Source organism: Lissotriton vulgaris, chromosome 3_1 (assembly GCF_964263255.1).
Source record: "Lissotriton vulgaris chromosome 3_1, aLisVul1.2, whole genome shotgun sequence".
Lineage (NCBI taxonomy): Eukaryota > Metazoa > Chordata > Amphibia > Caudata > Salamandridae > Lissotriton > Lissotriton vulgaris.
In genome coordinates, this window is record NC_141689.1 from 1,669,322,696 (window position 1) to 1,669,335,984 (window position 13,289).

General features: G+C 40.2%; 1 protein-coding gene across 1 annotated transcript in view; it reads left to right on the plus strand.

Moving 5' to 3' along the window:
• Nucleotides 1–13,289, plus strand: part of ANK2 (ankyrin 2) — an 874,236-nt gene that overhangs the window by 663,966 nt on the left and 196,981 nt on the right. Inside the window, exons 39-40 of the mRNA XM_086962136.1 lie at nt 225–6,239; nt 7,546–7,620. Coding sequence (XP_086818262.1) covers nt 225–6,239; nt 7,546–7,620 — 6,090 coding nt within the window. The remainder of the gene's footprint in view (nt 1–224; nt 6,240–7,545; nt 7,621–13,289) is intronic.

Genomic DNA, 13,289 nt, shown 5'->3' on the forward strand with positions numbered 1-13,289 from the left:
TGAAAACAAAGCAAGTTATTTCCTATCCATATCCCTTGTTTTTTTCCTTCAGCTTTGCTTTGCTCTTGTATTACAAAGCCATGTGGATCCCCTGACCCCTGTATTGATCTTTCATATCAATTCAACCAAAGACATTGTCGTTTCAGTCCTGATTGCATATTCCAATCTCTTTTTTGTTTTCTTGGTTTCCATTTTTATTTTAATATTTCTTGTTCACCTCAAAGATGATGAAGAGACTGAATCTACGGAAACATCTATCCTGAAAAGCCAGCTGGTCAACGAAGTGCCTGTTTTAGCAAGTCCAGACTTGCTTTCTGAAGTTTCTGAGATGAAGCAAGACTTGATCAAAATGTCGGCCATCTTGACAACTGACACTTCTCTCAAGTCAAGTACCATTAAAGTGAGAGATATTGTCAAAGGAGCTGACGAAGAGCCAGGGGAGCCCTATGAAATTGTTGAAAAGGTTAAAGAGGACTTGGAAAAAGTAAATAAAATTCTCAGAAGCGGCACATATAGTGGAGGAGAACAAAAGTCTGTTAGAGGGTACTGTGGGACAAAACACATGGGTGCCGAAGACGAAGAAGAAGAGGAGTGGGTTATTGTAAGTGATGAAGAAGTAGAGGAGGCAAAAAAGCAGACTCTATCAGATGTTCCTGAATTGCCATGTGTTCAAATCATACTAGACAGGGGCCAAAGGGAAAAAATAGTGAAAAAAGACATATCTGGAATGGTAAATTACCTGGCCGAGGATCTAAATGCCTATTTGCCTCTTCATGAAGTTCCTCAACAAACATTTCCAGATGAAGATTTTGTTCATGAAACATTTGAAGCTGTTGTTGTTCGGAGGGGTTCTGAAAAAAGGACACAAGACTCTGACTTCACTGAGAATCAAAATGCAGAGGAAAAGAGAAAGCCTACTTTTGAAATTAAAAAGCCAGTTAGAAGAAAACTTAGGGAAAGAGAATTGCAAAAAGAGAAAGAGTTACAGGGCATTGATGGGCATTATAGTCTTGCAAAGTGCAGTTCTGAGGAGTCATTAGATGAAGACTCCGGATTAAGTCCTGTAGTGACATCAAATGTTAAGGCTGTGTCACCAGTCATAGAAGAGACACCGATTGGTTCAATTAAAGATAAAGTGAAAGCGCTTCAGAAGCGTGTGGAAGAAGAGCAAAAAGAGTGTTTAAAAACACCCAGTAAGGTTCAGGTAAAGAAGGGCCATACCGAGGACTTTGTGAAAATACAGAAACCAGAGCAGGCCACTGAGCCACCAGTTTCTCCTTCTGCCAAAATAGAAAAACTAGAGGAGACAATGTCAGTACGTGAACTGATGAGGGCATTCCAGTCAGGGCAGGATCCATCCAAGGGTAAATCTGGGCTTTTTGAGTACAAGGCTGTAAAAGCAAGGGAGCAAAACATGCCCTCTGAAGAAACCCACCCAGCTATACAGCAGCCTCATGTATCTGAAAACGTGCCAGTCCCTGTCTTAGAGCATACTCACACAAAGATCACTCAACCTGAGATGGGTGAAAAAGAGAATGTTTTAGCACATACTGAGGTAGATAATAAAAACAGACAGGCTGTTGAGGAAGATGAGAATATTCAGATAGACACAAGTTTAAGTAAAACAGAGTCACATGATTATGGCATGTGGAAAACTGACAAAATAGAAATTGTTTGCTCTCTGTCATCTCCTGTGGATGATGTAAAGGAAACGGGGCATAGCCACAAGACAAAAGACCTGTTTTATCCAGTATTTGATGAGGAAAGTGTTCAAGACATTTCACTTTTGAAGGGAAAGGTAAGGGACCTTTACAAAGATGCAGACCTACAGATCAGTCCAGACAGAAAGACTTCCACTGACTTTTCTGATGTTATTAAAGAAGAGCTGGAGGAGAATGATAAGTACCAACAATTTAAAATGCAGGCAAAAAGCAATGAGGGGCAAATTCAATTAGAGCAGGTTCTGACAAGTCCATTTAACATCACTTTCCCTTCAGAGTATGGGAAAGACGGATTCTTGCCTGCTCTGTCTTTGCAAAGTGACTCTTTGGATGACAGTCTAGAAAGCCTTAAACATGAAGGACCAGCAGATTCCCCTGGAAGCATCTTAGATGGAACACCACAAATCAGTTCAGAGGAGAGTTACAAACATGAGGGTCTAGCATCTCCTGAAACAAGCCCTGAAAGTCTTTCTTTATCACCAAAGAAACTTGACCAAGACAATGAACAAGCTGAGGGAGACTGCAAAGCTAGCCCCACCCTTAAAGAAGTGTTGCCTGAAGCCAGGATAATGTCACCAACTGAAGGGGAGTGGTTATGTGATGCAAAAGGCAAAGTTAAGGTTATTGACTCAGAACGAGTCATGTCCACTGCTGAATATTCCTCAACAGAATGGGATGTGCCTGCTGCAAGTGCTAAATCATCAGTGCAGGAAAGTTATGTTGATACACATCGTGACTCTATGCCACTTGCAACAGAAAAAAATGCAGCTATTGTTGACACAATATCTGATGATGATGTTCAGCATATTACAGACCTAACAACACAAGAAGGTCATAAAAAAGAGATTGTTATTTGTAGCGAATCAGTAAAGGTGATATCTGATAATAGTTCAAGCCAAGGCAGTTATTCTAGAGAACACTCGGATACAAAAGAAATATATGACACTGTGTTAGAAGATCATTTCCTGCACACAATAGTAATGAGCCCTGAAGGTTTGGAACTTTCCCTTACTAGCCATGACACAGAAGCCCCAAGCCCAGTGGCAGATGAGTCCTTAACCATGAGCCATAAGGACTCTTTGGATGGTAGTCCTCTGGTGGAAGATAATTCATCCCATAAAACCCCAGATTCCCTTGAGCCAAGTCCTACTAAAGAGTCACCCTGCCGTGATTCCCTTGAAAACAGCCCTGATGATCAGAAGACAAAAACTGGAATTCCTACAGGACACTTGCCATCTCAGTTCATCTCTACCAAAACAGATGTTGCAACAGACTACGCCTCTCTCAGAGCAAGAATTCTCCGTGATACCGATGGAAGTGCTGAGGATGACAGCCTGGATCAAACTTCCCTCATGGAAAGTTCAGGAAAGAGTCCTCTTTCCCCAGATACTCCCAGTTCAGAAGAAATCAGCTATGAAGTCACACCAAAAACACCAGACCTCCAAGCTCTCTCTGCTGTTTCAAAGCCACCTGCCATGCCTGAAGTAACAGAAGATCCAGATGAAGAGGCAGAATCTGAACCAACAAAGAGGGTCACACCTGAAGAAGAAATGTTTAAGATGGTAACAAAAGTAAAAATGTTTGATGAGCTTGAATTAGAGGCCAAACAGAAAAGGGAATATAGAAAGGAGCCAAAGCATGAAGAGGCTCTTTATGACCTTGAAGATGGCACTATTCAGGATGATGAAGGGTCGGAGGAGCAAAGTATGAAACTTTTACAAGATGAAGATGTACAAATAGTTGTTGTGTCTGTTGAAAGAAGAAAAAGTTCCTCCACCTCCTCAGAAAGTGAGCCAGAGTTGTCAAAGCTAAAAAAAGATGTAAATTCTGGTCTCTCCACAGAGCCCACAATTCAAGTTCAGCCACCATCCCCACGCCCACCAAGCATAGATTCAAGTTCAAGCCCAGAGGAAGCTGGACATGATGACTCTGCTTCAAGGCAACACACCATTACATTTAAGGAGAAAATGGAAGAATCATCTAAGCAAATTGAGGAAAGAAAGCCTAGGCAACAATTAAGTGAAATTACTGAATGTGATTCTATTGCAGAGACTACTACATTTCATCTTGATCCCGACCTCATGGTGCAGACTGATGCTTCAAAGCTTCCCATCTCTGATCCCAGTGAAAGAGTCAGAAGTAGGATTTCTCAAACTGATGTAAATGCTAGTGAAAAAGACGTAGTCGTTCATAGTGACTCTTTGGAAATGCATCATCATGATGATTCTGAAACAGAAGACGATGATGAAGATGATGATGCTGAAACGGATGATATTACTGTCAGGGAAGCGAGAACTCCAAAAGATGACTTGTCCCATGATTATTACACCAACCAGTGCCTTGCATCCTCTGTAAATGATTTTGATAATACACTGGATGAAATGCAAAAAGAGATGTATTCTGTTTCCTCGCCTTTGGAAGACAACTCCATGGAAATGGACAAGACATCAATAGCTTCAACTGACTCTCTATATAATGAGTACTCGCTACATGAGTATTCACCCTATGCAACTGACAAAGAGGCAGGCAATTTGACTACTAACTATGTGAATGCAGATGATGAAGTTGAGGAGGCACAAATAACTAGTCCATATGAGAATGTCCCCTCTGGCCATTTTTTCTCAAGCACTGACAGTCAGACTGGAAATGATCAAATGCATGTAGACAACCTGTCTTATGCTCCTTATGTCATGGAAGCACATTCTGGAGATACATTTTCAGATAGTCTCACAGTTAGGGATGTTTTATGGGAATCGCACACTGTAAAAGACAAGCAAACTGTAGGAAACCAAAAAGTAGATTCAGAGCAGCGGGATGCCCTTGAGAAATCAAATCTAGACACAAACAGAACTTCTTGTCCTTTAACTCCAGGTGCCATGGCAGATGGTGGATTTACTGTGTCAGATGATGGAACTTCTGAGCAGCTCAGCAACGTAGAAATCACAAAATCTGAGACTGACCCTGACACCTGGAGTGCCATCCGGGAAGATGATGCAGCCTTTGAAGCTCGAGTGAAAGAGGAAGAGCAACGGATATTTGGTTTGATGGTGGATAAACAATCCAAAGGACCATCTCCAGATACCACCCCTGCCCGAACACCAACAGAGGATGGAACCCCAACAAGTGAGCAGAACCCTTTTCTCTTTCAGGAAGGTAAACTTTTTGAAATGACCAGAAGTGGGGCTATAGATATGACGAAAAGGACCTATCCAGAAGAAAGTTTTCACTTTTTCCAACTGGGACAGGAGTTTAAAGATGGGGTTATACCTGAAGACATCAAGGAGGAAGCCATGGAGGATGAGTTACAGAGGACTGAGGATTCTCCTGAAATGATTGCATCTTCAGAATCAGATGAAATGATAGCCACAGCCTTAACGGTGGGTCAGACAGAGGAGACAACACCCTCTGCTGATAACCAAGAATGTATCAAAACAGAACCAAAGTCTAGAATTCCTATAAAGATGGGCATTTCAGCATCTTCAAAATCACCAAAGAAAGAGTCAAGTGCCATGGAAATATCAGACACTCTCCTCTCTCCCACAGTAGAAACTGATGATACCTTTGGTAGCACACATGTGCCTTTCCCTGATAGTTTTGTGAAGTCCGCAATCGGTGATCAGTTAGATTATTCAACAGTTACCAGATCTGTTTATTCAGAGCAGGATTATAGGTCTCCAGATTCATCCCCAGAAGAACAGAAATCTGTAATTGAAATCCCAACTGCAGTAATGGAGAATGTACCTTCAGCTGAGAACAAATCAAAAATTCCTATAAGGGCTGGTACTGCATTGCAGTCCTTCTCAGATGAAGATAATATTTCCTCATTAGATAGTTTTAATGATTATGATGAAGAAAAACCAAAGTCTAAAATTCCCATCAAAGCCTCATCCCAAAAAGATGATAATCAGTCTCTTTCCTCAGATGTATCTGTCAGTATGACTGAGTTCATCAAACCCCCAGAAATAGCAGGGAAGCTTCTATCTAAACAGGAGATCCGCAGTAAGTCGGAATCTGATGCAGCTTCTTCTTCAGACTCCAAGGCTAAGCGAGCCACAAAAGCTAGAAGTTACACTGAGGCAGACACTGAAACAAGAGAGCCATCAGGTCAAGTGCAGAATGAGCTAGAGAAAGATGAGGTGGCAAAACCAAAGGTGTTTTCTTCCAAACTGCCAGTAAAATCCAAAACTGGTGCCTCTTACCAGAGGACCTCGAGTCCCACGAAGGACAGCAAAGAGCAGTTCTTTGAACTTTACAAAAACTCAATTGACTTCTTCGAAGAGATAAGCGATGAAGCATCCAAGTTAGTTGATAGGATCACGCTGGCAGAAAAAGAGCATGAAGTAGTATCTGATGATGAAAGCAGTACCTTAGATGTTTCCGTGGTTGAAAATGTGCCATCCTTTCAGACACAGCAGTCTGTCCCTGAAGACATCTTTGATACAAGGCCTATTTGGGATGAATCTATTGAGACCCAAATTGAGCGCATTCCAGATGAGACTGTCCATGATCATGCTGAAGGTATTTGCCATCTACAGGAATTCCCTGTGATAAGCATGTCATAGAGTTTATCATTTATGTGATTTGTGTGTCATTTATGTTATGCTTCTGTGATCGTACACGTGTTTGTGCAAGCTGTGTTTGTTTGTTTTTCATACCATGTCTCTATTGGTGTTTATGATCAATCTCAAGATTGCCTATTGTGAATGCTTGTGTTAAGCATTAGCAATTATCATAACTACAAAGAATTGTTTTCAGCTGGATATTAAGAGCATTCAAGGTTTGAGTTTACGTGGCCCCAACAACATATTTTGTCTTTTAGAAGGCTAGCAAAAATGCAGGTATTGCTGTTGGGAAATTTAAAAAAATGACAAATGTAGATTTTTTACATCTGGACATTTCTCATCATGGTCTCTTGCATCTGTTGCTTCCACCTGCAACAATGTACTGGTCCACATGCAATTTAGTAAAGTCTACAATGTCACTCCGAAGCTCAGGCTTTAACAGTTCAAAAGAGCCTTGGAACAAGTGCCTGCATAGCTGCTCCAACTGAGTTATCTTTTCATTGGAAAGGTGCTACACAATCCATGTGTACATTTAGCAAAGAATGAAGCTCAAACTTGACATATCTTAATTGTCTGCTGCTGAAATGTTATTTTCTCTCATTATATTTTATGGTGGTGATTTTGTGCCATGGACATTTAAGCATGATCATGGAAATTGTTATATCTCACAGCATAGTTTCTAATGTTCTACATGGAAACAATGTTAGCTGTGGAAGGTCAAACGTATGAGTCAGTGTCCTCTGTTGCACGGAGAAGAGGCATACTTCCCCAACAATATGCAACATTACAATTTCCCCCCATTGTGACTTTGATCTTTTCCCACACCTCCACTGAAATGTTGACAGTTAAGTGGTTGCTTCATGCACTGTAGTATGGTCTTTGCCATATTTTCACCACTTAATTACATTGCTAGATAGAAGAAACCTGCATGTTGTCATTCCAAAAATCCCCATAAATTGAACATCAATGTTCCTGTAAAAACTTAGCCAAAGTATTGCAGAAGTCTGATTTATTTACCTGAATGCAATCGGATTCACCAGGCCTAATAAAAGAGGTGTGGGAACAGACACCACAAACCCTTGAAACCCATTGTCATGTAGATCTTTTGTTCTGTGAAATGGAAAGACAAGTCATCAATCTGAAGCCACAAACAAAGTTGATTTCTTACCTCTCGGTCAGCTATCGGTTTAAGATGCATTTGCTTGCATTTTCCCTGGTGCCTTATAGATAAAATGTGACTGTTCTGTTTTGATATTATTTAGATCCACAGGAAGACCAGGAAAGAACGGAGGAGAGACTAGCTCACATTGCTGATCACCTGGGCTTCAGTTGGACAGGTAATCTTTATTTGCAACAGCACTAAATAATTACATCCTGATATCCAAATAGAGTGACGCGGATTTAGGCAATAAACAAAATACAAAAGACAAAGGTTATAGTATGAGTCTATTAGCGAGTTAGGCTTGCATGTTATATACCAAATTTGTTTTGTAGAACACATGTAAGATCCTCTTTGCAGAAGGGATGACGTTAAAAATTAATAAAAGGGATTTAAAGTGGCTTATGACTATGCCCAAAACACTTTGTCCCCCTACGAGGTTAAGTCCACATCTGGGCAAATGGCAACACACTTTTACCTGGATAAACAAAAACTGTTTGTCCCGCTGCCCAAAACAGGTATAAGTGTACCTGACCCTCACTTCTTCTTTTATCCTGCTTTCTGAATAATGGGATTCCTATTCTTCAGTCCTACACTGTACCTACAATTTATTTCTATTGTAAAAAATAGTTTTCCCTGTAGTTTCTTTTGTTTTGATATCTTTTGTTGATGATAGAGTTGTTTGTCTGGTTCATCCATCTTGAACCTGGGTTCGACCCATGGGGTCCTGGTATAGTGAATATGGCTGACAGTAATACTGCTTCTGATTGTTTGTTTCCAGAGTCACTGCATATGTTTCATAAATAAGGTCTTGACTGACTAGCATTTCATGGGTTGCACATATACCACTTGCTGACACGCATCAAGAAGAATTCTCAAAGAAAGGAGTTGTTGATATGGTTGTTATTCCTGATTCCTAGTGGGCTTATTTTCCTATTAGTGTACATATGTTTCTTCATTTCTTCATTTTCCAAAATATCTTGGCTTAACCAAAGAACCCAAAGAGACATGAGTTTAAATGTCCATTGATTATTTGGCAGGAATCACATTGATATAGCGCGGGCTCACCTGCTCAAGATTTTACAACACTCACCTGGGCCCATAAAAACATACACACTTTGAACAGGTAAACCTATGCTTAATCAGCAATTTAATTTAACCATGTAGAACCTATCCCTTTGACTTACCAATCCTTGTCACCAGTACCTAGAGTCCTAAGGGATCAAGGGAGTTAGCAAGAAAATAGGTAGTAAATAAACATTTGCACTCATAAAACAACCACGGGCTCAGGAAAGATTTTAACACTTTATCTATGTAAATTCTTAAATGTCAGAGTCCATACTAATTCAGTCAAAGCTTGATCAATTAGAAAGAATATAATCAAAGCAAGATGATGTAAAATTATTATGAGACTTTCTTTCAGCCTTGAAACATAGGAAGGGTAAGAAAAAGGAAACAGTACAATGACATACCCACATGAATTTTATGTTTACCTAGAATGGTGTGAAGACCAACCCTGGCCACTGGCTGGGATAAAAGACAGGACTTCTTGTAGTTCAGATGCCAGTAAGATGGCACAGGTGTAGATCAGGACCAGTGAAGATCAAATTAAGATGGATTCAGATTGGAACCAGGTACCCTCAGCTAAGTGCAGCACCAGCGTTACACCCCTCAGTGCGGCTAACGGTTGGACCCCGAATGGGTTAGCTAATCTTCTCCCTCAGGAACCCCAATTGTGTTATCGAACTCCTTCCCAGAACCCCAATTGGGTTATCGATTCTTCTGACAAAGTGCTCCGCCAGCACCTCTGCTCCCGAATCTTCTGACAGAGTGCTCCGCCAGCACCTCTGTTCTTAATCGCCTATTGAGTGCGTTGGGTCAGTGACAGGTCGGCTATTTGGACAATCTAACTAGATAAGCCTACCTTAGTTATATCAGTTTCCAGGGCAGTGTTGCAAATCTGTGTATTCCCTCAATTTGATTGGTCAAACTTCGAGGAGAGGTCATCACATCATGCCAGTTATGATGTCACTTGATTCATATATTCAAATTAATGTTCCGTCCCATAGTTTTATTTTCCCATGCACTTTTATTCCTCGCAACAATGGATGTTTCAATAACAAATACAATGTATACGAAGATTGGTAAGTTGTCTTCCTTCCGTGGGTCAATAGTTCATTTTCCCAGGCGCATCGCAGGCAAGACTGTCGTTAGCATGGATTCAATGCCATGGCTTGTGGACTCTTGAGAGCGTAGCACAAGCACAGTCGCGGGACCCAAGATGGAGCACCATTGTACTTGATTGGTCCAAACACAAGCTAATAGCAAAGTCAAAGAAAAACAGATTTAGAACAAAGAATAAATGAATGCTCTGTATACCACTTATCTCTACTTTATTGCCATTCATTTATTTAAACTACAGCGTTGGGAATTTAGGCAGAACAAAAATTTAATAAAAGCTGCAATGCAAGCGTTAGCACATGAAAACATAGAGCCGCCATCTTTAGTTCTAGTGCGCAGAAGCAAAGTTTTCCCACCAAAGCAGAAAGTATGTCATGTCACGTGAGTGTGACAGACGCATGCGCAGAAAAGTTCCCGCATTGCGGCGGCCATATTAGGACACTCGAGTTACGGTTAGAAAAAGCACATAGGAAAGCTTCCCCTGGATACTAGAAATGTTGTGTGATGCATTATTAGTAATACGAAACATGTTTATTAGTGCATTACGGTTTATTTTGAGAGGGCTGGGTACAAGCAAGTCTCTTTACGTGCGAAACCTTGCTCCATCAATCCCCTCTTTGATGATATTTTATATCATCACATATTAAAGAAACAGATGCCAACTTTTCAATATTTACTCATTTCCATTTCTTCAAACACTCTTTTAGGTTTTTCACCATTATTCACGTGGAAGTTTTTCATCTTTTTATACAGATCCCCATTTAATTCTTCAAGCTCAATTTCACTGTTTCTTTTCTTCCCCTTTTTATTTACTGCATATGTCTTTTTATACTTGCGACATTTGCAACAAATTATTATCCCTAAAATCAGTAGTGGTACTCCCACCATTGGCATCAGTATTTTACCAACAAAACTCTTTCCTATCTTAGTGAACCAATTACCTATTGAAGAGAGACTACTAATTAGTCTCTTGCATGCACTGTCAACCTCCAGTGGTTTCAATTATTCTATCAAATGGGTAATATTTTTCGCTCACTTCTTAATTTCTATGCTTTCGTCTGGAATGCAAGTGCAACAATGTTGCGTCTTCAATATTCCACAGACTCCGCCCTCTTTTGACAATAATACATCAAGAACAAGTCGATTTTGTAAAACCATTGATCTTACTGCAATTAGTTCGGTATTGATCATTAGAAATCCACTAGCAGTGTCAGTCGATAAGCGATCTACCACTGTTGACAATTTGCAAATTCTTTGAGTGTTCAGAACTACTCCCACTGAAGGTATTATTGCACTAAATATGTTACCTACAATTTCAGCAAATTATGCTCTTTTACTATGAGTTAATTCATTAGTTTCTTCATTGCTTCCAATGATTTTCTTCCCATGGTACACCTTTGGGAATACTATTCCAAAATAGCAACTCCCATACCAATGGTCAGGCAATTTAAAATAGATCTTATTCCCACAAATGTAATAAATTCCAGTATAAACTGGTTCAGTTCCATCTTTGGAACCCCAACCCCCAATAACTTTGAAATTATTTTCACATTCACTGAAACCATTGAATATATTGTTATAATAATCTGTTTTCTCTCTATGGCGACAGAGTTTCCCTTTCTTTTCGAAATCCAGTAACATAGCAGCTTGAGTCTTGCCATTAGAGGTAAACTCTTTAATTTCAGGCCATTTAGGAATCTTTCCTTTATGATCAGATGCTTTCTTATGGAAATCCTGTCTCCTTTTCTCCACTAAATCTAAAAACATCTTTTCTTTCTCTTGTAATATGCATGTTAAATGATCTTTGTGAGCCTTAGCTATATCTATTGATCCTACTGTTAGAAAAAAATCACCCATGACGTGTGTAGAATCTCTAGTTCTAGAAATATGATTTAAATTTCTACATAAAGGAACTTCAGAAAAAATCACATCAAAATGTATAATAATAATACTGTAATTTTCCAGTTCTATAAAATAAACTGACATAAAATACCATAGGTCAGAGGTAAATGATGGTAAGTGACCCCTTCAGCTACTGATGTAGGCAACTACATGGACACGTAGCAATCACTGATTTCCATAGCTTCTACATAATGTACTAACAAATTAGCAAATACATTTAAATGAGTTCTATTTCTAGCTCTTCTATAATGTAAATCTCCCTCATCTGGTGCTTCTAAACCTACTCCATGTTGGTTCTTCATTTATTGTTTTAAGGCGAAATTTTAGTCTTTTGACAAAACCAGGCCACTTATCTCCTTTTCTAAGTCTTTTAGCTGGCACTGTGCTTTGAATTTCTTCAGAAGTTCTTTTATTTTCGCTCAGATGCGGCACTACTTGTTTTCCATTAACTTCTAAATTCCTCCCTATCTGACTTGGTCCGGGGCTTAATTTTATTTCTTCTGACTGGGTACTAATCTGGCCTTGTTCAGGATTTTGCTGTATTTGACTTTGGTTTTGACTTTGACTTTGTTCGCCTTCTTCTTCCTGAACACACTTTTCTACAGCTATGTGGTCCTGCTCAGGTCTTTGGATTTCTGGATTGTCTTCTGCCTGAGCTTTCGCCCTAATACCTATCTTTCCCTCCACAGACTCTGGAGTTCTGGCTGGAGTTTCAAATGTCTGAGTACACTGATCTTTCCTTGTCTGGTCCTCCTCAGAATTACTTTTGACTTGGATTTCTGTAATCTGAGTACATTCTTTTATTCCTGACTCGTCCTCACTATCACTCTGTCTATCTAGATAGGTTTGACTTCTGGTTCTGGTTCTCACAAATTCTGCAGGTATGTCGACTACTGGAATCCATTCATCCTGACTGGTGCTCGGTTGTTCCTCATCAACTACTTCGGGATCAACTTCTTGAGAGCCGTCTGCTGCACAACCTTCAGCTTCTAATTCATCAGGTTCGGTCGCCCTCTTGGTATGACTCGCGTGGATCCAGTTTGGAATTCCCCTGCACTTTACAGCTGTGGTAGTAACCAATATCACTTGATGTGGCTCTCCCCACCTTGGTGCTAGGCAAGATTCTCGAGTATGTTCCTTTATCACTACCCAGTCACCTTGATTTAGGTCATGTGCTAGTGTTGATTGGCTGGCGACAGCGTCTTACCCAACCTGGTGAGAGATAGAACGCACTTGGTCAGCCAGTTCTTTGCAGTACTCGAGCACTAAATCATCAGATATATTTATCAGCTTGTGTCTTGGTACCCATGCCTGCCTCATTGCTCTTAGCCACGAGCATTTCATGGGGACTCAAGTCTGTATTTCTGTCTGGAATGCTTCTGAGTCCCATCAGAACAAGAGGTAAAGCATCAGGCCACTCCAATCGGGTAGATTCATACATCTTCCCCAATTGTGACTTGATTGTGCCATTTAGTTGTTCTACCACTCCAGAAGCCTTTGGGCGGTATGCACAGTGAAGCTTTTGCTCAATTTGGAATGCTTCAAAGATCAGACGAATTATTTCTTTATTAAAATGAGACCCTCGTTTGATTCAATCGTTAATGGAAAACCGAAACGTGGTATGAGTTCCCTCAGTAGTAGTTTAGCTACAGTGATGCTATCATTCCTGCGGGTAGGGTAGGCTTCCAACCATTTTGAAAACAGGCAGATAATGACAAGGACGTACTTCAGTCCTCGGCATGACGGTAACTGGATGAAATCAGT